This window comes from Podarcis gaigeae, assembly GCF_964106915.1.
Source record: "Podarcis gaigeae genome assembly, chromosome: 12".
Taxonomy (NCBI): domain Eukaryota; kingdom Metazoa; phylum Chordata; class Lepidosauria; order Squamata; family Lacertidae; genus Podarcis; species Podarcis gaigeae.
In genome coordinates, this window is record NC_139688.1 from 37802703 (window position 1) to 37829939 (window position 27237).

General features: G+C 42.8%; 1 protein-coding gene across 7 annotated transcripts in view; it reads left to right on the plus strand.

Annotated features, from left to right (window-relative positions):
- The window catches only part of CREB5 (cAMP responsive element binding protein 5), a 264608-nt gene that overhangs the window by 61582 nt on the left and 175789 nt on the right, over window positions 1–27237 (plus strand). For 6 of the 7 annotated variants that reach the window (XM_083705954.1, XM_083705953.1, XM_083705951.1 and 3 more), the window contains exons 3-5: window positions 2121–2192; window positions 3859–3952; window positions 16826–16947. In XM_083705954.1, coding sequence (XP_083562080.1) covers window positions 2139–2192; window positions 3859–3952; window positions 16826–16947 — 270 coding nt within the window. In that variant the 5' untranslated portion in view covers window positions 2121–2138. Of the gene's footprint in view, window positions 1–24; window positions 2193–3858; window positions 3953–16825; window positions 16948–27237 lie in introns of all 7 variants that reach the window. The other variant, XM_083705955.1, reaches the window with a different exon arrangement.

The following is a 27237-nucleotide window of genomic DNA, read 5'->3' on the forward strand; positions in this document are numbered from 1 at the left end:
CTCTTTAGGCTTGTTGTGACTCAGTTTGTTTCAGATGACATATGTGTTTATCAGTGTAAGGAAACAATATTATAGCCACCCTAGTAAACACAGCTTGCAATTTGCAAGCATCAGTGTGTACTACACTGTGTCGCAGGGCGTTGGACTAGATGAAACTTGGGCGGTCTTTTCCAACTCTACAATTCTATGATTCCATGAGTCTACTGGAAATCTCCCCCTCCTCCAAATCATTGATTGGTAAAAGCCAATGAAACATGAGCATGTGTCCCATTTTTTCAGATCTACCTTCCTGGTGTCACTTAGAAGGTTCAATAGCCTTGATAACTAGAGAAGTCCAAATGTATATAATCTACAGTTGTTTAAACTATCGCAACAGCAGCCAGCAGAAATACAAGCACAAGTCATGATGCAATGAAATATGGGAGTGGAATAGCAATTTCCCACACTTTCACCAGCTTCACAGTTTGTGAGAGGTTTGCTATATCAACCAAGAATGCCAGTCCCAAAAATGGGACAATAATGTGACAGAATCTCCAGATTTTTATGCTAACAAATATCCCTGTAAAATTGAATCAGAATTACTCAGAGATATACAGTAGACGAAATGGATGTAATTTGTTGCTAATTAGTTCATTGGAAGTTGTAAACTTAATAAGCATGAGTTGCTATTTTATGGATGAAGGTAGCAAAGCAATGGAAAGCAGCTTGGGACTACATTTGCCACAAGGAATGTTCCAGAACTGAAGCGAGTTTTTCCACGGAGTCACATGGTCAAAACTGTTTCTCTAACAAGGATCCAGATATTTGCAATTTAGAGTATTGGTTTCCCATTATATAACCAATTGAGGCTTATGTAAACCCCACCCCCCAAAAAAGAATGCTCCTGCTCAACATTCCAAAATATATAGTATATTCTTAATAAATCCATTGGGGGGGGGAATAATTTCAAATTATTCTTTTAGCTCTTCCCCCTTCTTCCTGTGCTGAAGTCACATTGCATCTTTCCACACATTAAAAGAAAGAGAGAAGAATGCAGTGGCTCAGTTGTCACGTTGTGTAAAGTCTGTTTTCTCCCCTCATCCACAATGTGGGGGCAGAATGATGGAACATTATTTTCAATAAATTCATGCAAAGGACAACAGGTGGATTATATATGCTTTGTTTGTTCATGCAAAAAGGTCCTTGTATACCTTCAGAATTTATTTCATTACACTCATTATTTGGACAGCAAGGGTTCGATCTATTATGGAGGAAGTGCCTGTGGATCCAATCCTATATTGGAATGGATCAAATCTAAAAGAGTGCTTTCCCCAGTATCAACCATCTTCAGCCCTATGATCAGCAAAGGAGGCTCAGTTGGTGGTTGGTGGTGACCCACAGCCGGGCCTTCTTGGTGGTGGTCCCCAACTTTTGCAGTGCCCTTCCTTGTGAAGTGCTTCCATTTCCTTCAGTATTAACTTTTAGGAGAAATTTAAAAAGATTCCTGTTTACTCATGCATTTGATTATTAGCTAGAGAGTACCTAACTGATTTTAGGAGTTTTAAATTTTCTTTTTAGAAGGTTGTTTTTAAACTGTTTTATAGCAGCTGTTTCTTTAGAACTGTTTTTAGAGGTTTTCATTGTATTGTTTGATGATCGCCATCCTGGACTCATTTGGAGGAAGGTGCAGAATATAAGTTTAATAAATACATCAATAAATAATATTTAATCTTATCTTCTTAATACTTAATCACTGCTCAAGATAATCACTTCAGAGTCTTAGAAAAGGCTCTTAAGCATTATGTTTGAAGTGATAATCACTAGAAGAGGCAAAGGTAAAAAGGTATACAGTATTTAATTTGTGATATTTCTGAATAGCATCGGTAGTATTATCTAATAATAACACTGAGAATAATTTTTCTCCAGACAGAAACTTCCTCTGACAGGATAATTCTGTCTTCGTTCTGATTGCACAAATATTCTCTGCAAGGGCACTAGGAAGATTGATTTTAGGAGTTAAGGGTGGGTGGTAAAGTTTCTGTGTGTTGTGGATTTTTTTTTATGGGGGCCCAGGTAACTATACTTTCTATGTTTTCTGAAGTTTAGGGGTTCCCTTTCCCTCCTTTCCTTTTAACATGTAGATTCATGAGGAATCAAAGATGAATTTGGAACAGGAGAGGCCTTTTGTCTGCAGTGCCCCAGGCTGCTCACAGGTGAGTTGAATGGCTAGGAATACAAACCAAGTCTATAGTTGTAGCATAACATCTTCTGGTGTATTAACATGTATCTGGTCTTTTATACATTTATTACAGATTTTTAAAGGCTGTTTGATATTGCTTGGATATTTTGTTTTAGATGTTGCTGTTGTTGTATATACTAGTGGTTCCCAATTGGTGGCCTGCGGGCCTCAGGGGGTCCGCCTAACCCACCCAGGGAGTCCATGGCACATACCCATCAACTGTCCAGGGCATCTCATTTTGGGGGACCATGCTCATGCAGGAGTACACCCCAGAAGACACGCATCCTGGTTTTGTGCTGGGACATGTTGGAGGGTATGGTGACACCATTCACCTAACTAAAAACTGCCACAGAGATTCCAACATTTTCTATAGCCATTGCTTGGCTTTTGAAAAACAGGAGGTCGGCAGTACTTAGCTAATTGGGAACCACTTATAGAAACTATATTTAGGATCCTGCAGCATGACCCCAAAGATCCTGTGGCGCTGTGGGTTAAACCACAGAGCCTAGAGCTTGCCAATCAGAAGGTTGGCGGTTCGAATCCCTGCGACGGGGTGAGCTCCTGTTGCTCAGTCCCTGCTCCTGCCAACCTAGCAGTTCGAAAGCACATCAAAGTGCAAGTAGATAAAATAAGTACCGCTCCAGCGGGAAGGTAAATGGTGTTTCCGTGCGCTGCTGTGGTTTGCCAGAAGCGGCTTAGACATGCTGGCCACATGACCCAGAAGCTGTATGCCAGCTCCCTTGGCCAATAAAATGAGATGTGCGCCGCAATCCCAGAGTTGTCTGCGACTGGACCTAATGGTCAGGGGTCCCTTTACCTTTTACCACCACCCCAAAGATCCTGTGGGAGGAAGGGCAAGATAGAAATAATAAATAAATAAAGCCATGTAACACAGTTATGCAGCTAAGCTATACAGCTGTCACTAGTCCAGTGAATATATGCTTTACATTTTGCATATGTTTTTATTCTCTGTAAACTGCTTTGAGACCCAGATGAAATGAAAAGCAGAGCAAACCTTTTAATAAATAAGAAAAATAAAATAAAATAACTCCAGCCCTTTGGGGACATCTTGCGCAGTAATAACAAGTGGTTCCTGAAACAACATTTTACAGTGTGGAGTCATAATCTGGCTTCCCAAAATAATCTGCATTCTAATATTAATTGAGCTGTTTTAGGCTTTTCCTTCCCCTTAGGATTCTCCATGGCCTTATAATTATTATGGCAAACGTTGGCATTTCCATGGGTTTTATGTTCATTGATGGTGGCATTTTGGCTGCTTTGATACCAACACTGAAATATAACTATTAATATTTATGATGATATCTATAGACTATTGTCTAAGCACACCTTGAAAAGTATAGAGAAAGGGGAGGGAGAACCAAAGTATCCACTAACCACCAAAGCAACCACCACTAGAGAAATACATTTGTGTGTGCCTTTATCCTTATAGAAAATAGGTTCTCTTAAATGATGGGTAAAGATTAATTTTACTCATTGCATCATTGGAGTCCACCCCTTCCCACATCCTTACCATGTTGTCGTAATGCCTGAACTAGTTACCTTAAGAACAAAAATAATGTCCTTTGCCAGACATATATTCAGAAATGAAATCTTTCCTTCCTTTTGTCTTTGCTTGGCAGCGTTTTCCAACAGAGGATCACCTGATGATTCACAGGCACAAACATGAAATGACTTTGAAGTTTCCTTCACTGAAAACAGATAACATGTTATCAGGTAAGAAGATAGGAAAGGCAATCGGTTGTCAATTCTGATGTGGATAAGGATAAACATTAGTTTCGTGCCAAGGCCCCACCCTACCCCCATTGCCCCATTTACCAGGAATAAGCAGACAAGACACATTAGAATTTGGGTCAGATAAGGCTACAACGTTACTGATTACGGGTGTCAGAGGTTTGGCATAGGCATTGGGTATAACCATTGACTTCTGGAACCACCTGGGTCAACCTGAGAGCAGGGCCATCCTATGACCTACGTCAAAAAGGAATGCCCCTGAGAGATCGCTGTCTTGAGGAGTGATTTGGTCCTAGCTCCCAGCTGGGCATCTGGGTGGAAGCAATTGCTCTTAGATCCCTTTAACGGGATACTGTTTCCCTTGGAGGCGCAGGCAGAGGCTACAACCTCCCTTCCAACCAAGGCTTACCTGAACTGCCAAGTTGTAATGGTTGCTATGAGGTAGGCAAAACTGCCAGACAACAGCCAATTGGTCAGATGGGGAAAAATTCCTGCTTAGCCTTGAAGATGGCAGCCAACGAGGTCCATAGCAAGGTCAAGCACGAACAAGAAAACCAATATACAAAGGAAGGGAGAGTGGGAGATCTGGTGAATAACTGGGCGCCAAGGCCAGGGTGTGCTGCTTTTTATTCCCCAGGAGCGGCCCAAGGGAAGCCTTCTGCTCCGTTAGGCCCGCCCTTTGGGAAAGGTCCACCTTCCAGCCTGCCTGCTACTGGTCAATTGCACAGGCAAGCTTGGATTTGAGGTTCCAGCAGGCGTGGCAGGTTAGTCCCAGTGTTCAGGACTCAATGAGGGGCACTGGCCCACAATGCTGTCACACCTTCGATGGTAAATGGGCTTATGTTCATTTCGTTGTTCAGTTATGTTCTCAAGATGCAAAAGGCAGACCACAGCCAATTCACATTTTCCCAACTGAGTGTATGATAAATTAAAAAGGCACAGTCCTGTTTGAGGAGTACTGTGGTGAGTCAAAAGTGTTGCTCCTGCCCTGTGATGCTTAGTTGTGTGTTGTTTCTTCCAATGTTTTGTTCTTTGACAGCACAAACTGGTACAGTGAGGAGGAAGCCTGAACCATTTTTCTTGTTTTTGTTTTGTTTTTTGCACCAAGGTGCCTTTGCCATACATGCTTCATCCTCCAAGAGACATAAATATGGGAAATTGGGCTGTTTTCTCCACTTTCTAATTTTCCAGCCTTTGCAGATATGTTATCAAACAAACAAAAAGTCAGAAACAAACTATGTGCAATTGAGCAATATATATAGCTTGCACCATGTGGGGGAAAGCTGAAGAAGGGAAGGGACATGACAGAGGTCTACAAAAGTATGTGTGATGTGGAGAAAGCAAATAGGGAGACCTTTTTCTTCCTCTTTCATAATACTAGAACCTGGAGTTATCTAATGGAGCCAAAGGGTGGGAGAGTCAGAACAGATGAAAGAAAGTGCTTCTTCTACAACACAGGGTGTGGTTAAGTTATGCAAAATCAGGTGATGGCCAATAACTTGGAGAACATTAAAAGGCAGTTAGGCAAAATTTGTGGAGGATAAGGCTTTTTATGGTTGATAGCCATTGTGGCTAAATAAAACCTTCAAGATTAGAGAAAGCAACATGCCTCTGGGTACTAATTGCTGCAAAAGGTCAGTAAGAGAGGACTGGTCTACCCATAGAAATCTGGTTGATCACTGTGGAAAACAGGATACCAAACTTTGTTCTCATTCAAAAGGGGTCTTCTTATGTTACAGCTGTCTCTAATTGCCTTTCCCCATTTTTTGTATGAGAAGTGTTTTTTTATTAAAAAAAACCATATTTTTTATTGGCTTTTATAATTCTACGAAGCTAAAAATGAAAACAATAGGTAAGGTGTAATAACAAAAAAGAAACTTCCCATGTTCCACATCCTCCCACCTCCCTAGCCCTCAGTGGTACAGTTAGATCACAGTGGAACCTCGGGTTGTGAACGTGATCAGTGCAGGAGGCACACCGCATCTGTGCATGCACGAGATGCGATTCGGTGCTTCTGCGCATGCGCAAAGTGCCAAAACCCAAAAATATCCCATTCCGGTACTTCCGGGTTCGGCATGGTCCGTAACCCGAAAACACGCAACCGGCAGCATTCGCAACCCAAGGCATGACTGTACAAGTCAGTTAAGACTTGTTCTTATGTTCTTAAGTTCTTAAGCTTAAGCTTATAGACTGGCTGATTCTGGAGAGCTCAGCTGGTTAGATCATGGTGCTGATAACGCCAAGGTTGCACATTCAGTCCCCATACAGGACAGCTGCAAGTTCCTGCTTGCATGACGTTGGACTAGATGATCCTCAGGGTCCCTTCCAACTCTACAATTCATGATTCTATGACAGTTTCATTGTGCAACTTGGAGTAATCGGAAGGAGTTCAGGGGGAGTTTTGTGTATCCATTGTAGTGGAGATAAAGAAGATCTAGGTGGACAAGATGAGCCTTTGGCTCTTTGGTAGGGCTCTTCTTACAAGGGATGTTACTTGTATACAGCAGGAACTCCCTCAATATATAACCCCCCTCCCAGTGCATGGTGGGTGAGGTCCAGTGCTGAGGGCCTTCTGGAGGTTCCCTTGCTGCGAGAAGCCAAGTTACAGGGAACCAGGCAGAGGGCCTTCTCGGTAGTGGTGCCCACCTTGTGGAACGCCCTCCCACCAGATGTCAAAGAGAAAAATAACTACCAAACTTTTAGAAGACATCTGAACTTTTAGAAGACATCTGTTTAGAGAAGCTTTTAATGTTTAATAGGTTATTGTATTTTAGTGTTTTGTTGGAAGCCGCCCAGAGTGGCTGGGGAAACCCAGCCAGATGGGCAGGGTATAAATAATAAATTATTATTATTATTATTATTATTATTATTATTATTATTATAGCAGGATGCAGCAGTGGGTAATTGGCCCTGCTCGGCGTTGAGGCTCATGGCTGTCCCAGCTTTTCCATCTTCACGATGTCAACATTTGTTTGTAAAGAGCTCTGGTTTTTTTCTTCCTTGGGTTTAACCTTGAACTAAAGGTAAAGGTAAAGGTACCCCTGCCCGTACGGGCCAGTCGTGTCCAACTCTGGGGTTGTGCGCCCATCTCACTTAAGAGGCCAGGGGCCAGCGCTGTCCGGAGACACTTCCGGGTCACGTGGCCAGCGTGACATCGCTGCTCTGGCGAGCCAGAGCCGCACACGGAAACGCCGTTTACCTTCCCGCTGGTAAGCGGTCCCTATTTATCTACTTGCACCCGGAGGTGCTTTCGAACTGCTAGGTTGGCAGGCGCTGGGACCGAGCAGCGGGAGCGCACCCCGCCGCAGGGATTCGAACCGCCGACCTTTCGATCGGCAAGTCCTAGGCGCTGAGGCTTTAACCCACAGTGCCACCTGCGTCCCGTGTAACCTTGAACTAGGAGGGTGGAATCAGACAACTGAGAATGTCGAAAGCTGCTTCTAGGTGGACATTTCAGTTTGCACTTCGCACCAGACATTTAAAGCACATTTATTTCACTTTAACAACCATGGCTTCCCCCAAAGAATTCTGGGAATTGTATGTCACCCCCTCACAAAAGTACAATTCACAGCACCCTTAACAAAGTACGGTTCCCGTGATTATTTGAGGAAAACAGTGTTGTTGAGATGCATGGTGTGGATGGAACCCCTTCGTAGTCAACGTGCCATCCCTAACACCTGCTGCACAGGAATTCCTTTAAGTCCTGTGGAGAGAGGAGTTTTCTGAGGTGAAAAGAGAATCTGTGGGGGAACTGCCAGGGGTGGAGACTGTCCTCAATAGCACATCTGTGAACATTTTGCATAGTTACATAGACACTTGCAAAAACAACAACACACAAAACCCTAACTAGCAGAGGGAAAAACTTGGAACCAGAAGCAATAAAAGTCCTTGAAACACTCTGTAGAACTGTTTATACTGCAGACAGTATGTAATCTCTGAGCCATGTCAGTGGCTTTTAAAAATCATTAACACTCACAGAATAATTCAGCAGAGTTTGGGAAAGAAGTCTGCAGTGGGATAACAGTTTTCGCAGACTCTCATACTGCCCTTCCTGAGTTGGATTGAGGCTCATCCGCTGAATTATAAAGGGATCTTTTGTATGTTTTCCCTCTTGTATTCCTTTTTGCTGGTTCTGTGTTTTCTCACTTCCCCTGATGGATGTCTTTTTCCTGGGTGCCGCATTTGTACAAAGTTATTCAAAGTAAGGGAGGATGAGGTGAAGTACGTGTTACAGGATTGGCTTCAGGGAGATGATTCAGATTGCTCATCCCATTTAGGGAATCACCTCCTCTAAATGTAAAATAAATGCTGCAAGTGTATTGCCAAAATGCCACGGGTGAATACACATCAGAAGACGGAAATGTAATTGTGATAGGTATAATGTCTTAATGCATTTATCCCATAGGGCACCTGTTTTATGCAATGCTAAATGAGGTACTTTCCATTTATTTAAACAACACAAAGGCTAGGTTTGTAAGTGTGAGCTGGTTGAGAGTCACCCATTGGATGCGGGGGAAGAATTCAGAGATCATTCTGGCCATTAACAGTGTCTCTCACACTGTAGTACTTTGACAACAGTCCCCATATCAGTCACATTTCTTTCCACAATTTTAAAGCTTTCACAAAATTGAGTGCAATTTAAAATTTCAATAATTCCAGGATACAATTTTTTTTAAAATTTCAAATATTTTCAAGTTTGGCTTCTGACATTTGACTCTGAGGGACAGAAAAATATCTTCGCCCGCTCATGATGCTAGAACCCAGGCCATTGATTAAAGATGAACGGTGGAAGATTCGGACAAACAAAAGGAAGTGCACTTCTTCACAAAGCACATGGCTAAACTACAGATTTTGTGACCAGATGAGGGCCACCAACTTGGATGACTTTAAAGCAGCCTTTCTCAACCTGTGGGTCCCCAGATGTTCTTGGACTACAACTCCCATCATCCCTAGCTAGCAAGGCCAGAGCTCAGGGATGATGGGAGCTGTAGTCCAACAACTTTTGGGGACCCACAGGTTGAGAACCGCTGCTTTAAAGGGAGATTTGGCAGATCCATAGAGCATAAGGCTATCAACAGCTGCTAGTCATGATGGCATGTTTTAACTCTATGCTCCTGGGAATTGCAAGTGGAAGGAATGCTGTTGCCTTCATGCCCTGCTTGTGGGCTGCTGGTTGGCCACTGTGAGAACAGGATGCTGATCTGACCCAGCAGTCATAGAATGATAGAATTGTAGAGCTGAAAGGGAACATAAGGGTCATCTAGTCTAACCCCCTGCAATGCAGAAATCTCAGCTAAAGCATCCATGACAGATGGCCACCAACTTCTGCTTAAAAACCTCCCAGGAAGGAGAGTCTACAACCTCCCAGTGGAGCCGTGTGGTGTAGTGGTTAAGAGTGGTAGTCTCGTAATGTGGGGCACCAGGTTCGCGTCTCCGCTCCTCCACATGCAGCTGCTGCGTGACCTTGGGCTGGTCACACTTCAGCCCCACTCACCTCACAGAGTGTTTGTTGTGGGGGAGGAAGGGAAAGGAGAATGTTAGCCGCTTTGAGACTCCTTCGGGTAGTGATAAAGCGGGATATCAAATCCAAACTCTTCTTCTTCTTCTTTTCCCAAGGGAGGCCGTTCCACTGTCTTCTTATGTGCTCTTCTTATAATAATAAAAATAAAGTAATAATAATTTATTATTTATACCCTGCCCATCTGGCTGAGTTTCCCCAGCCACTCTGGGCGGCTCCCAATCGAGTGTTAAAAACAATACAGCAATACAGTTCTTACGATACTATTTTTTTTAAAAAAAACACACACATCTCGATGATTTTTTAAAAAGGCAATAATGGCACCATACTCAGTACTTTTATGCTTCGTTTTTATCTAAAATCCTCACATTAAATATAATTGGAATTGTTGGACAAAAGTCAAACTAGGAGAATTTTTGCAAAAACACATTTGAACTATGACAGTTTGCTTGAGGATATTTTTTTCTCCCTGAGTTCAGCTCTAATCTTGTTTGTTAGTTATGCATTGAGCCATTGCTGAGTGATCAGTAAGCTTAGCCTACAGCATTGGATAAGACCCAAACTAGCACAAATCAGGTCTGGGGCATGAATGGTGCGAGCAGCTCAAAGGAAGAGTGGCAATATCTCTTCACCCTTTGTTGCAGCACCTTGGCCTTTTCCTATAGGTCAACCTTTTTAAATGATGGCAATCACAGCCCCAGTTAGAGGACTTACCCAGTCCCCAACCCCCACTACCTAAATAGGCTTAGAATTTAGGCTGTATTCTTAGACAACAACTGGGACTGATCCCATTGGCCTCTGGAACTTTCTTCCAAATAAACATGTTTAGTTTTACATTGTGTGTGTGTGTGTGTGTGTGTGTGTGTGTGTGTGTGTGTAAGGTAAAGGTACCCCTGCCCGTACGGGCCAGTCGTGTCCAACTCTGGGGTTGTGTACCCATTTCACTTAAGAGGCCGGGGGCCAGAGCTGTCCGAAGACACTTCTGGGTCATGTGGCCAGCGTGACAAGCTGCATCTGGCGAGCCAGCGCAGCACACGGAAACGCCGTTTACCTTCCCGCTAGTAAGCGGTCCCTATTTATCTACTTGCACCCGGGGGTGCTTTCGAACTGCTAGGTTGGCAGGCGCTGGGACCGAACAACGGGAGCGCACCCCGCCGCGGGGATTCGAACCGCCGACCTGACGATTGGCAAGTCCTAGTCGCTGAGATTTTACCCACAGCGCCACCCGCGTCCCATATATATAGTGTGTGTGTGTTCTGAGTGAGGAATAAGCCAAATACACTGAACCAGGTCATCCCTGTGGGATTGTACAGTATTTAGGAAACAAAGATACATTTGCTTGATCTAGTTTAACATCAGGTTAGTCAGCCTGTAATTTAGGATGCATCTTTTTTTTTCTACTCTCATCTCATTAGTTTTTGCTCTGACAGAGATGTTGTCAGGTGAAAAAAAAACCTGTTTCATCACCCACCTTAGCCCCTCAGGAAATCAAAATTCCTTAAAGTTAGATGGTTTATTCTAAGATTTTCTAATGAAAAAGAGAAATGATATATGAGTGGGAGAGACTTTCCCCTTTAGACATGCTTTCCCATCAGGCATTCATCTTTTCCACCCCCTTACCTTCCTTGTTTTTCTGGCAAAGTTATTTCATGTCATCTGCATTTGAAAAGAACCGTAGCCATAGTTGCCCCATAGCAAACCCAGGTGCAGTATGCTTAAACTTCATTAAATTCCCCCACCCACCCCTTACTTTTTTCATACATTATCCATGTTCTTACCAGGGAGCAGTTTATTCCACATACACACACACACACCCTGCTCCCAGTAATATGCATTAAGAACAGATACTGGGAGAAGTGAACAGCAAGAAACCAGTGAAAAGCAGTTTCAAACAAAAAAAGGGGATTTTTCTTTACATAATCATGGCAAACAGGTATGTATTCTTCTATGAAAATACAACAACCCTAATAATAATAATAATAATAATAATAATAATAATAATAATATTTATGCTCCGCCCATCTGGCTGGGATAGAGCAGCCTTCCCTCAGACTTCTAGAAGATTCAAGCTACAATTCACATTAACCTTGACCATTGGACTTGAGTGAAGTTGATGGGAGTTGTAGTCCAAAACATATGGGTGCCCTCAGTGCCAGAATCCTGCTTCCTACGGCCATCCCTTTGCTATAGCCTGGAACTCCCATATGAGCCAAGCCCCTCGAAAAGGGCTTAAGGGCTCTGGCGGAAGCTTTCGTTTAGGCATTTCAATGGTTCATAACCATTTCCCTGTGTCTTGGCTTCTGCAGCAGAACTGCATCGTAAAGGAAAGTGCCATGCCAAACCTACTCCTACTGTTGACACTGCAGGGGAGATTGTCACAGAGTCCTTTGCCTTTGTTTCAGCTTGGAAGAGTGAGTGCCTAATAGACGCCGAGTGTAGGTGGGCTTTAGATCAGAAGTTGTGCTAGGGACCAGAAGGTAAAAAACTTTGATTTAGTCAGGGCCTCCCATCGTCTGTCTAGCCTGGAAGCATTAACCACAAAGATTGGGCCTATCAAATTCTAAATGGCCCTGGCACTACCAGTTGCAACCAGTGACATGAAAACTCATCACCGGTTACCCACATTCCATGTGATGATGGCTCATAGGCAGTGCAACAGGGAGGAAGAATGCCTTCTACCAACAGGCTGGTGGTTTTGTTCTTGTTTTGGTAGCATCACCATAGCAATTGTATCCTTAGTACTTTAGGCTCCTGGGACTATTTAGCTTAGGAATAGGAAACCTGGTGAGCACCAACATGACCAGCGGTCAGGGATAATGGGAGTTGTAGTCCATCAATATATGGAGGGTAAAAGGCTCCCTATATCTGAATAATGTTATCCTGCTAGGAAACAAGATGACAAGACTATGTAAGCTTTCTTTTTTCTTTTTTATAATATTTTTATTGATTTTCCAACACATATTAAACACAATACAATACACTATACAAAGACAAACAAACACATAAACACACACAGATATAATTTCAAAACCTTCTTTTCATAAATATTGCTTCTCCGACTTCCCCATACCTCTCCTTTCTGCATCCCTATTTCCAAATTTCTTTCAGCAAATCCTCACTTAATTTAACTAATTACTCTTTTTCCCCTTCTCTCTTACCTAATCATTTACAGCTGTAATCCTCTTTTTTCTCTAACCTCGACATTTTAGCACTCATTAATTTTATAATCATTCTTAAGATAAACTTTAAATTTCTTCCAATCTTCCTCCACCGTCTCTTTTCCTTGGTCACGGATTCTGCCAGTCATCTCAGCCAGTCCCATGTAGTCAATCACCTTCGTCTGCCATTCTTCCAGAGTGGGTAGTTCTTGTGTCTTCCAATACTTTGCTATAAGTACCCTTGCTGCTGTAGTAGCATACATAAAAAAGTCCTGTCTCTCTTTAACACCAGTTGGCCGACCATGCCCAGGAGAAAAGCCTCTGGTTTCTTATGAAAGGTACTTTTAAGGAGCTTCTTCATTTCATTATAGATCATTTCCCAGAAGGCCTTAATCCTCGGGCATGTCCACCAAAGGTGATAGAAGGTACCTTCAGTTTCATTACATTTCCAACATTTGTTATTGGGCAAATGATAAATTTTAGCAAGCTTGACTGGGGTCATGTACCACCTGTAAACCATTTTCAAAGACTATGTCAGCTTTCATGCTCACATGTGCATCAATCTGGTGCACAGCTGAGGATGCTTAGCTTGATGAGTAGAAACTTTCTATTTCAGCTGGGACCATGTTATCCACCCACAACAGTATAAAACATTCCAGAAATGTTAAATGCAGATACATATTACACACCCCTTCAACTGGCACTGTCAGGGCCTTAATCCCTTAAGATCATGAGTGTAAACAACAGGTGAAAATAAAGTTCATTCAAGTTGGCTATGGGTTTTAGTGTGTTTTTGGTTAACTGTGCAGTAAGGCAATTCTGCCACATGCAATCTAATCCTTCCATGCTTGTGTTTTCTGGGGTATTAAGGCAACTGCCCCACAACCCACCAGCTGCCTGGGACACAGATTGTCTAATACACTTGAGTAATGATGTGACAAGCCGGTGGAAATAAAAACTTTGTCAAAATAAAAAAGGAAAAGAAAGTGAGAGAGATCTGAACCCCTCTGTGGTGCGATAGGCAGTCTTTGTTTCAGCACTCGTGTTGCTCCTAGTTCTCTGATTTTGTTATCATTGCATGGAAGTAAAACATGGCTAATATATAACTTCACTGAAGCGCTCCAGCTGAACAAGCCAAATTCCTGTTATTAAATGTACAGCAGACTAAACAGTTTAGTTAAATATCAGGCATCAAATTACACCCTTTGGATCTCTGCTTGTCACATATCCACACTGTAGATTAATCACATTTGTTATGGTTTAGTTTGAAATACTTTGATTTTTTAAAAAAGAAGAAGAAGAAAATCTATAGCTATTCTCTGAAGCTGTTTGTTATTGCTAAGCAATACCATTTTTAAAAAATGGTCTGACAAATAATAGTTAAAAACCCATATTTTGTTTAACAAGTCTGATGTATGATTGAAATAATACAGTTCCTTTCCGCTTTGTAAGGATCCGTTAAGCTTAGAGTTCCTTCATAGAAGCAAACATCTTTAAGTTAGAATCCGTCTTGAAAAACGTTGCATGCTGTGGTTCACTTTTTAATATATGCATATAATATTGTGCTATTCTTTACAAACAGTTAGGAAAATCTCTTGTTTTCTATAAAAGGCTCTGGGACCACTCAAGCAATCTACAGCCGTAGGTGTTTCCTGAAAGCCTTTGGTGGTGTTAAACATTGTACAGCACTTTTTCATTCAGGACAAAGTTGCTCATATAACTCAGAACGTAGAATGAACCCCCCCCCCACACACACACTATTGTTGCAATCAGCTCCTTTTGTTCTTTAATGTTCATTAAAAATACTAGAGCAGCTGAATGAATAGCAGGCAGAGGGTGTGATATTTTATTGGTTGCAGTGGTCCCAGATAAATTAGCCTAATTGATCAAGTTGCATTGGCTTCACACACATTAAGAGCAAACTGGGCATAAGAAAAGGAGATATGTAGGTATTGCAGGAGGTTCATTGACACTTATGGACTCTCACTGGCAAGCTGTCATTCTCTATATAATTTTTTTTATTATTATTATTTTTTAAATTGTGGTTTTAACATTTGTTCACCCTCCTCTATTTCACCAGTTCCTTAGTTTAATAGACTAACACACCAACGTGGGGATACAGGGCATAGCCCGTAAATGGCTGTGCTCTTTTATCTCTGGTCGGGGACAGAGGGTGGCGCTAGGGAGGGAGATGTCATCGCGCCACTCCTTGGTGTATGGAGTGCCGCAGGGCGCAATCCTCTCCCCGATGCTTTTTAACATCTTTCTGCGCCCCCTTGCCCAGATTGTCTGGAGCTTTGGGCTGGGCTGTCACCAATATGCTGATGACACTCAGCTCTATATGCTGATGGATGGCCATGTATAAGACGTCCCCTATTTTGGGGGACTCAGATTTAAGAAAATCCACCCTCAGCACTATCTATGTATAAGACAGTGTTTCCCAACCTTGGGTCTCCAGCTGTTTTTGGACTACAACTCCCATCATCTCTTGCTAGCAAGACCAATGGTCAGGGATGATGGGAATTGTAGTCCAACAGCAGCTGGAGACCCAAGGTTGGGAAACACTGGTATAAGACACCCCCTAATTTTGGACATTATTTTTAAGGGGGGAAACCCAGCCTTATACACGGGAAAATACAGTAGTTATGGTAGGAAAGATGCAAACACTTTTCTTCTCCATAATGCTATGTACACACAGAACAAAAAGTCACCCATGTGACATAAACCTAACCTAGCTGCTCCTGCTCTTATTTCCCATGCTATATTTGCTAAGTACAGCCCCACAGCGCTGCTTTGGAGAGCCAGGATGCGGTCGTTTGAGAGAATGTTGAATCCTTTCTTCTAATGCTCCTTTCTCCAGTGTAAAACACCCTATGTGCTATTGTGTGTGTGTGTGTGTGTGTGTGTGAGAGAGAGAGAGAGAGAGAGAGAGAGAGATGAGTAAACCTATGAGTGTATGTACAGAAAGTATGTAGAACAGCCTTTCTCAACCTGTGGGTCCCCAGATGCTGTTGGACTACAACTCCCATCATCCCTGACCGTTCATCCTGCTAGCTAGGGATGATGGGAGTTTGGGTCCTCAACATATGGGGACCCAAAGTTGAGAAAGGCTGCTGTAGAGTGTGCTAGCTCCACCTCATCCTTCCCTGCCACTTATGTTGCCTTCCAACCTATGGAGGCCGGTTCATTAGGACAAATAGGACACTGCCTCACCAGCCTTAGCACTAATTCTTCCAAGCCCCCCACCCCACCCCCGGCCTTCGTACGTACTTACAAGTCCAGTGGGTGGACCTGCCTTGTCTGCTTCCTCCTCCTTAAGTCTCAGTTTTATCCTTGTAGAAATGAGCAGAGAAGAGGATGGTGAATTAGTTGGTTCTGCATGCCATGGTTCATGACTGCTCTGGCTTCCCTGCCTACCAGTCTAAATGGGGTTACCAACCACCACTGCTTCCAGCTTCTGTCTGCCTGAAGGGGAAAGCCTCCTAAACTTGTGGACACTTTCTGATTTTCCATGAGTGCAGAAGTTTCTGCATTTCAGACAGTTGTCTTCCATAAGAAGAAGACAGTAGAAACGGGTGGAGCAGTGGCGTAGCGTGAAGGATGCAGGGGGGCCCAGCCGCACCGGGCGCAACATCTGGGGGTTAGGGTTAGGGGGCGCAAATTCACGGATTAGGGAGCACAAATTATTTGCCTTGCCCCGGGTGCTGACAACCCACGCTATGCCACTGGGGTGGAGAAGGGTGGGTTTAACATGCTCATAAACAGTGCTCCCTTCGCTCATGTGTTTGTTTCCATCTTTGTAGCACCTGAACAAACATATTAAGAAATAGAAACAAAAATAAAGGATACAGCTTTCTTCGCCATCTTTTAAGGATAGCCTCCTTGCTTATTTTAGTTTAGGGATTTGGGAAGCACTATATATATATATATATATATATATATATATATATATATGTGCAAATAGATCTGCTCGTCTTATACTTTTAAAAACCTTTTTTTTAAAAAAAAAAAACAACTTTATGGGAGTTGCCTCTGGTACAATGTACACAAAATAACGATGGCTTCTCTGCGTTGGTTTTGCATCTTGTTTATTAATATGCTGAAATATATTATGTTACAATACCTTGTTCTTAACTGCAAAAAATACCCACTGCAGTTCCTTTTGATATTTCTCCTCAGACCAAACTCCGACACCAACCCGGTTCCTAAAGAACTGTGATGACGTGGGACTCTTCAATGATATAGACTGTTCCTTAGAGCATGAGTTTAGAAAGGCACAAGAAGAAGAGAACAATAAAAGGGTATGACTTTGTAGTATGGAAACATGAACCCCCCCCCCCCGCCCCTTCCGATATGCTGTGTGAAAGCAGAGGGAACACTATGACATGACTGAGGGAGAAGGACACACACACAACCTTTTAGACTGGAAACTAGGTGGCACTATAGATTGTGATATGTTTTCTAGCTTGCATTAACTGCTAAAAGTGAGGAGCCAATCTGTGATGAAGCTACTGAAGGAGCAGACATTTACAAAGGTGATTTGAAGAGGAGGGCCACACTTAAAACAAGGGCATTTCACAAAAGGACAGAGGGGTCGTATCAAGTGCTGTGATCTCAGCTCAGCAATGGAGCTTCACTCACCTCTCCTCTCCTCTCCCTTGCTTCCCCCTGGGCACCCTCAAAATATGCTCCATGGGGTTGTGGAGCCCTCCAGAGCAGTTTTTGGGGGTGCACAGGAAGATGAGAGGAAGGGGAAGTGCTGTACAAAGTTTACAGTGATGGGGGGAACCCAGAATATATATTTATATATATATATATATATATATACACACACACACACACACACACACACACACACAGTGGTACCTCGGGTTAAGTACTTAATTCATTCCGGAGGTCCGTAGTTAACCTGAAACTGTTCTTAACCTGAAGCCTGAAGCACCACTTTAGCTAATGGGGCCTCCTGCTGCTGCCGCGCTGCCGGAGCACGATTTCTGTTCTCATCCTGAAGCAAAGTTCTTAACCTGAAGCACTATTTCTGGGTTAGCGGAGTCTGCAACCTGAAGCGTATGTAACCTGAAGCGTATGTAACCCGAGGTACCACTGTACACACACACACACACACACACACACACACACACACATTTCCAGTATGTGGGACTGTACCCGAAATCTCTGGACTTTCCAAAATGTATCTGTGGTGGGCTTAAGGATACGGAAAGTTCATGATTTTTGCCCTTTTAATATACCTTAGAATCATAGAATTGTGGAGTTAAAAGAGATCCTAAGGGTCATTTGGTCCAACCCCCTGCAATTCAGGAATCTCAGCGAAAGCATCCATGGCAGAAGACCATCCAACCTCTGCTTAAAAACCTCCAACAGAGAGTCCTCCACCTCCCAAGGGAGACCATTCCACCTTGTGTTATATCCTGTGGTTTTGTTTCTATATTTGCCAATTTGCAGTGAAAAATAGGTTGTAGATAACGCTGACGTATTCAAATTAATTCTAAATCAAGTTTACATCAACGAGAGAGAATTTTAATTTATAAGCATGGTAAAATTGCCTGTAGTGTTTGAAAAGGATTGTGTCTATTAGCATATTTTATTGTTTTAATGTTCACTGCAATCTATATTATTCATCCATTGGACACTATGCTTTGCTAGTATGTAATGGGATTGTTTATTTCTTTCATAAAATTTATATACTACCTGATTGTAACAAAACCCTCAAAGTGGTTTACCAAAAAAGATAAAACAATAAAACTACCGCTAACAAAATGACAACCACCATTTAAAACATACAGAAAGTTAAAACAATGTTAAATTCATACAAGCTTTCTAAACAACTGGATTAGAAGGAAGCTGCCAGTGTTGGGAAAGGGTTTGCCTGTGGGTTGGATCGCACCTGCCTGCATCTCTCCTTCCAGGTAAGTGAGCCGTTTGGGGTAGAGTAGGAATCGCTCCTGCTCTTTCGAGCCTGCGGAGGAAATGCAACAGGCCTGCTGCTGGGCACACAAAGTGGAGAAATGGAAGAGGAGGAGAGCAGCAGGGAATTGGCTGGTGATTTTTGCAGCTGCTGCCTGCAGCCTGCCCCTTCCAGCCACAAAATGTGAGCAGTTCCTTTGGGGTAATTAGCCACCTTCTTTAAGGAGCAAAGATCCTTTGCCACCTTCTCATCCAAATCATTTCCTGGGTTGGAGATGGGGAAGGATGACGAGTTTTGTCCCAGGTGTGGGTCATGCCTGATATTGTTATGCTGTAGATGTTTCCTAGTTCAATGTCCCTTGACATGGATTGCAGAAGACCTTCTGATATTGCTTTACAGTTTATGTTGGGTTGCTGGTTGTGCCTAGAGTGTTTCAGATTTTTTAATATGTGCCTGAGAAGTGTTGAAGGGAACAGAAGTGGCTTTTTAAAAATCTCAGTGACTGTACAGCCCAGGGGAGTAGGATTCCATCATAAGATGCCATGTGCTTGCATATGGTTCTACTTTCTGCTTTACCATAAAGTCTCATGTCCCTTGGCAGATTTGGGCTGTGTGAGCCAGTGTGCCAGGCTTTCAGAAGAAGGTTTGAGGCTCTGATAGGGTCCTTCCTCATTCCCAAAGCCTAGTTAACACTTTCCCAGCATTGGGAAGGAGGTGGGAGGTCTCTAGGACCCTGCCAGAGCCCTTGAACCTCTTTCCCAAACCCCAGCACCTCCTTACCCTGCTTTGGGAAGGCAGCACAAAGGCGATGGGCACCAAATTTTGGCCTTTGCACAGGGCACCGTATTACCCAGTTCTGCCACTGCTAGCACCCTCCACTCTGATTGCTCTGTTATTCAGTGCCAGATATATTCATGAAATTTCACTCATCCATGGTTTGAGATTGGATGAAGGGACTGACCTGGTGGGCAAGGATACCATCGACTATGGTATCCTGCTGGACCATTCTACTACATGTGCCAAAGTGCATGGAGCAGTTTGTGTAGAATGCAAGTATTTTATTTTATTGTGGCCCCTGGCTTCCAATTATGATGTAAACATATTTTGCCAGGTAAATACTTGCAAGCAACAAGTCAATTCAAGAATTGTGTGCACATGAATGAACCAGTTCAATTTCAGTGTTTATTTTGATCATTCACCATTTATAGAAGGGATGGGGCACCGATGCTCCTCCAGATGTGGTGGGACTCCAGTTCCCATCAGCCGTAATAGTCAATACTCATAGGAATGTTTGGCGTTGCACACAACACTTTGCACTAGCGGTTCTCTTTTTTAAAAAAATATATTATATTTTTATTAGTTTTCAAATACAAAAACAAATTTATACATTCCATACATCTTAATTACATCTTACTTCTCTTTTTTGACTTCCCTCAATTTGTCTGCCATTTCTTCCTATTGTTACTTTTTACACATTTCTACCCTTTTAACCCTTTCCCCTCACAGAGCTTCCTTAAAGCTTACAAACGTAATTTTATTATCACTCAGTTTTTGCATATATTGGATAAACTTTTCCCAACCTTCTGTAAATCTTTGATCTCGTCGATTCCGGATCCTTCCTGTCATTCTGTCCAGTTCTGCATAATCCATAATTTCAGTTCTCCATTCTTCTATCATAGGTAATTCCTCCTGTTTCCATTTCTGGGCCATCAATATTCTTGCTGCTGTCACTGCATATAAAAATAACTTCTTATCTTTCTTATTTATCTCATTACCTGTAATGCCTAGTAAAAATGCTTCTGGTTTCTTAACAAATGTATATTTCAACATTTTCTTCAATTCATTATAAATCATTTCCCAAAAGCATTTTACCTTCTTACATTCCCACCACATATGAAAAAGGTACCTTCTTTTTCTTTACATTTCCAACATTTGTTACTTATCTTATACATTTTTGCTAACTTCACAGGTGTTACATACCATCGGTACATCATTTTCATAGCATTTTCTTTTATAACTGTACATGCAGTGAATCTTAAACCATCTTTCCAAAGTCTTTCCCAATCCTCCATTTGAATATTATGCCCTATATCTTTGGCCCAGTCGATCATAACTGATTTTACCTCCTCATCCTTCGTACACCATTCCAGTAATATCTTATACATTTTTGCTAAATTCTTATAATCATTATTCAATATTTCTGTCTGAAATTTTGATTCTTTGTCAGCAAAACCCCTCTGATTTAAATCTTTTCTATGCACTAGCGGTTCTCAACCTGTGGGTCCCCAGATGTTGTTGGACTACAACTCCCATCATCCCTGAGCTCTGGCCTTGCTAGCTAGGGGTGATGGGAGTTGTAATTCAACAACATCTGCGGACCCGCAGGTTGAGAAAGGCTGCTTTACACAGTAAATATAGCTACTTTCCCCAAAGAGCTTACAGTAGAAATGTTCAGCAGAGGGATCACAAAGAGAGGGGAGAAAACGTGGAGGCATTGATAACAAATAAGGGGAGAAATGGGACAAACATGCACATGCTGCAACTGCCTTCCCCAGCCTGGTGCCATCCAGATGTTTTTTTTACTACAACTCCCATTATCCTCTGCTAGCATGGCTTTTCTAGCTTTGACTGATGGGAATTTGGGCAGCACCAGTTGGGAGAATACTCCCCTCACAGATGGGGAGCTCATACTCATAGATGAAGAATAGTTGCATTTGGGGGGCATGATTCCTAGTTCCTTGCCCCAGATTCTAGTTTACTGACTATCAAGAAAATGAAAACTATAGCAAATTGTGTTTGATCATATAAAACGAAGGCCGCCTGACATCCCTTTGTGACCACAGCCTGTAACTGATGGCTGCACTTTGAACAGAATGTGTCACTCAGACTGGGCTGTCCCTCGCAGCAAGGTAGACAGTGACGGCAGATCAGGTTATCATCTAAGCCTCAAGCAACAGGTTTTAGGTTTACACTGGTCTGAGCATAAAGTATCCCAAGCATTTGTCATAGGTTATATTTGCAAGCACATGACCTTTCCTGCTGCTGGAGAAGAACTGCTGGCAAATTGACTCCAAGGCAATGAATGGAGGTCTAAGAGAATAAAGTCACGGCTGGGGTGATCAGTACTCCCTTTGCTACAAAACAACTGGACTGGCACTGTTGAAACATCGGGGTATTAAACCTCACCTGCATCTATATGTGACAGAAAGAAAGTGTGAGTGGCATCCAACCAGGAACTGTATAAGGTACTCTGTTTGATGTAGTGTGTGTGTGTGTGTGTGTGTGGGTACATACAACGAGAGCTAGGAGTGTCTTTGAAATATATCGCACAGTAATATACAAGTTGTTAGATGTGTCAGATGGTGATGGTGACAGCAGCAGCAGCAGTAAATAATAAATAGCAAGGATTGAGAATGAAATAGCGTCTCTTCATTCCTCCACACCATGGCAAGGAACCTTATTGCCACTGCTTCCTATTGCTAGACTCCCTTGGAGATTTTGCACACTGATCTGGGAATTATTGTGACTATTGTACTCAGGAGACTATGATATGGGCAGGGGAGGGCTTTAAACGTTACCTCCACCATGGTCCCATTCAGGACTGGGTGGGAGTCTGCAACTGCTATTTACTATAAGAAGCTCCATGCGATAGCTGTTTGCTTGAATAGTATCACATCTCATTTCTGCCTCGGCACAACACTCTTCCCTAGACTAGTAGCAGTCCTCTCCACTCCAGTCTGATTCTATGCTAACAAGTTTCAGGGGTTTATGTTTCCCAGCAGCAGTTTTGCCCTGTCCCCCCAAATGGCTTAGTCAGTGCATTTGAATTAACCAGGAAACTCAGGAGAAGATATCTTGTTATATTCGAGCATTACCACCCACTGAGATTTTGGTGGCTCTTCCCAGTGTGCCATCTGGATTGTGAGATATTCCGTAACGCTTGTGGCTGTCGCTGAGCTTTAGGAAACCTCATTCTGGAAGCACCCTTGTCGAATGTTGTCAGACTTTGTATGAACGTACAATTCCTATCTGCTTTGCCAACTAGTACATACACGCTTGTTCCAGAAGACTGTGAGTCATGCCAGTGAAAGTGATAGGAGTGTGTGGAGTGGGGGGGGGTAGATTTCACTTCTAACTTGTGGTATTTGTTAGATGATGATTCACTGTTAAGAATTCCGGAACTGGAAATACTCTAATATCTCCTTATAAGGCTGTGGTGCTAACAGTTGCCCATTAGTTGCTAGTTCTGTCTGACATCCAGGATGATTTTAAAATGCTGATTATCACATTTATGGGCCAGATAGAAAATTTCAAATTCTTATAAGGGAGGAACAAACAGAAATTTGAAAATTCTTTTGGAGAGAGCAGACATGGTGCCACTGTTTCCTGAGAGATTCTGGAGACTGACAAACCATTAATAAGTGATTAGAAAAATGGACTGTTGTGATAAAAATGAGGAAGGGGGATGATGAATGTATTACGTTCATAGAGCTTCGAAGCTGAAGCTGCCTTAAAGAGAGAAAAAATGCTCCAGCTGTATATGTTAGGGTCATTGGCGTTATTGACTATTGATTTAGCGCAAGGCATTAGGAGTTAATAGCCATCTTTCAAAAACTGTGCTGTGGTGGCATTTTGCTGTATGATTTGTTATGCACTGTAATTTGGAACCTCTCAAAATACATCAATAGAAGGTCGTTTTTAAGATTTCAGACACTTAGGCAAACCGTTTAGGATTCACTCTCCCTGCAATGCTGGTCGTCAAGGAATCTGCAGTAATTCCAGTGCAGCTGCCTAGAACCTGCCTATTATGAAGGTGGTCGATGAGGAGCATTTGGAGAACATTTCTCATCAATACACCTATGGATGTCTGTAAGGAGGCTGAAACAGAACAGAGCTGTGTGCTTACTATCATGGAGCACTTAGAGGAAGCTAGACACAGGGGTGGAGGAAGGGTGTGTGTGGTGTGTGCGGGCTGCCCCGGGTGTCACCACTGAGGGTGACAAAATGCCGGGCAGCACTCACCGTGGGGCCTGCAACACGCCCAAGCCACACATCTCTCCTGGGAGAGACACAGTGGCTTGGGCATGCGCAGGCTCCCCACTGCCCAAATGGTCTGCCAGTTGCCTCCCCCTACCCCCAGCTGTAGAGTGGCTGAGTGGGAGGGGGCCCTGTGGTGCGCCCCGCTCCTATGGGGGCTCACACCGCCCCTGGGCACACCGCCCTAGGCGCCCAAGCAGTTTCCTCTGCCTCTAGCCCGAGCAGTTTCCTCCGCCTCTAGCCGCCTCTAGACAATAACTTTCTCTGAGAAAAGCAGAGAAGGCACAGGAAACTCCTGATTCCACCTTGTTGTTGTTTAGTTGTGTCTGACTCTTCATGACCCCATGGACCAGAGCACGCCAGGCACTCCTGTCTTCCACTGCCTCCCGCCGTTTGGTCAAACTCATGCTGGTAGCTTCAAGAACACTGTCCAACCATCTCGTCCTCTGTCGTCCCCTTCTCCTTGTGCCCTCAATCTTTCCCAACATCAGGGTCTTTTCCAGGGAGTCTTCTCTTCTCATGAGGTGGCCAAAGTATTGGAGCCTCAGCTTCACAATCTGTCCTTCCAGTGAGCACTCAGGGCTGATTTCCTTAAGAATGGAGAGGTTTGATCTTCTTGCAGTCCATGGGACTCTCAAGAGTCTCCTCCAGCACCACAATTCAAAAGCATCAATTCTTCGGCGATCAGCCTTCTTTATGGTCCAGCTCTCACTTCCACACATCACTACTGGGAAAACCATAGCTTTAACTATACGGGCCTTTATTGGCAAGGTGATATCTCTGCTTTTTAAGATGCTGTCTAGGTTTATAAATCCAGTGTCACCAGGTGACTAAGTTATATAATTATACCATCATAACTTTGCCCTTCCAAAAGCCATGTTTCATAGCAGCTTTGCTTTGTTAGCCAAATAACTACGGAAGTGGAAGGAGGCATGTATCAGTGGAATGCGTATTTGTGCGCTCCCTGCAACAGTGTGATTGAGGGAGATTTCAGGCAAAGCCCCAGCACCTGCAGCTAATTTCTAGATTAGGGAATTTTGATTGTGGTTTTTTTAAAGCATAACTTTTTAAAAATTGACATGCTGGTGCTTTATGGTTGGCACAGATCTAAGGAACAGCCTTTATTGCAATAGCTTTTTTACTAAGATACTGCTAAGATAAGGCTCCTAAATCTTGACAGCCTTCTTTCAATGCCCTCTTTTGTCTATTAAACACAAACTCTTCTCTTTCCCTAGCCGTGCTGTAACCTGGGTGGGTAATAGGACACTGCTGATACATTTTAGCGCAAGGTGCACTTCTGCCTTATTTATGGAGACAGACATGCAGGTTGAGGACTTAATCATACCTGATAAATCATCCTGGAAAGCCTATTAGAACCATATGCTGATTTTGCATTAATATGGGGAGTCTGTTTTTAGTCATGTAGGACAGTGTTCTGTGCTTCCCCCTCCCAGAGCCCCCCTTTCCTACCCTCCCCCTCCTCTTCCGTTCATCCTTCTACCCTTGTTTGTGAACTATTTATGTGCTTAAGTGGTATCATTTGTGTGGGGTGGGAGACGTTAATCTTGGAAGTATTGTTAATGGGAATTGGCGAAGGAGGAAATAAAAAGCCAGACTGGCTAAGCCTATTATGGCTATAGCCATCTTTATTTAGTGGGAATTCCAAAGCTGGAGCCAAAAAAAGCCAGCAACAGGAAACACCAATAAAGGCTTCAGAAAGCAGAGGAATGGCGATTGCTCAGCATAAGGTAGTCATTTTCAGCCAGGTGGTTAGTAAAATACTGCAAAGGTTGCTGGAATCCTTCAAATCTTTTGGCTTCCTCCCCTTCCTAGGGATGGATGAACCTGCCCATTTCTCTCAGTTCTTTCAGTTCCTCGCTTTTCCATTCCTAAATCCATTTCTTCACATTTCTGAAGCATTTTGCAATGGGGGTGGGATTTCAAAAATTCATCAGCATTTCAGTATGACTATTTTTTTAGTATAAAAACATTTTTGTACATAATGAATTTTATTATTACGGTCACAGACCAGTTCCGGCTCACTTAAAGGTAAAGGTAAAGGGACCCCTGACCATTAGGTCCAGTCGTGACCGACTCTGGGGTTGCGGCGCTCATCTCGCTTTATTGGCTGAGGGAGCCAGCGTACAGCTTCCGGGTCATGTGGCCAGCATGACTAAGCTGCTTCTGGCAAACTAGAGCAGCATATGGAAACACCGTTTACCTTCCTGCCGGAGTGGTACCTATTTATCTACTTGCACTTTGACGTGCTTTTGAACTGCTAGGTTGGCAGGAGCAGAGACCAAGCAACGGGAGCTCACCCCGTTGCAGGGATTCAAACCGCCGACCTTCTGATTGGCAAGTCCTAGGCTCTGTGGTTTAACCCACAGCGCCACCAGCGTCCCTTCCGGCTCACTTACATTACCAGAAAAATCATAAAACTCAACAGGAATACATTGGATTGCAATTGGGTATAACAGAGACAATTCAGATATAGCGGCAGTTAAAAATATATATTAAATCTTGATCACTAAAATATAACCTAAAAATGTCATTTAAAACCTTAATCATTTTGGTAGGACAGCTTGTTCCCTAAGTTTTATGGCAGTTTTTGTATGTAATGTTGCCTGATAATACACGATCTTCGTAAAGCATTTTACACAATATATGTATGTTATTTTCACTATTATAGGAATGCATTTCTGTGCATACATTACTTCAGCATATCCATTTTTGTACACGTTACTAGGCTGGAGAACTGCAGAATTCAGAAATGTGTTAATTTTGAAGGATTCCCTGTGTTTTGGTTTGAATATTGTTTCAGAAAGTGCAGATTTGGTAGGTTCTTTCTTAAATGTGAACTCGATTGCATTTCTCTCCCATCTCTACTCTTTCCTTATACTTCAGGAATAAGTTTCATTTGCTTTTCAAATGAGATCCACATTGAGTCGTATTTGACGTGACGCTCTATTTATTTCTCTAACAAAATATACCACTTGACTGTAATAAAACCTCCTGTAAGACATTTAGAAAAAAAAATTAAGATTATCAGTTAAACACAAGTAAATTAGTTAACATCAACGGTAAAAGAAATCCTATACCCTTTTAAAATGTGACTCTTTTTTGGGTGGGGTTTTTTGGGGGTTATTGTTCTTATTTTGATTTTATATATTGTGATCTTTTCTGTGAACCGCCCTGAGACCTCCAGGTGTAGGGCGGTATATAAATTCAATAAAATAAATAAATAAATGTGTCACACTGGATTAGTGCATCTGGCAGTTACCCAGAAGGTTGGTGGTTTGAGTCCAGGTAGGGATATTATTATTAATAATAATAATAGCCGCTGTGAACAGGATTACAGTGGTACCTCGGGTTAAGTATTTAATTCATTCCAAAGATCCGTACTTAACCTGAAACTGTTCTTAACCTGAAGCACCACTTTAGCCAATGGGCCTCCTGCCGCCAGAGCATGATTTCTGTTCTCAACCTGAAGCAAAGTTCTTAACCTGAAGCACTATTTCTGGGTTAGCGGAGTCTGTAACCTGAAGCGTATGTAACCTGAGGTACCACTGTACTTCATTACAGGAGGTTGAATTAATTAATGACGCTTGGGGCCATTCCAACTCTACAG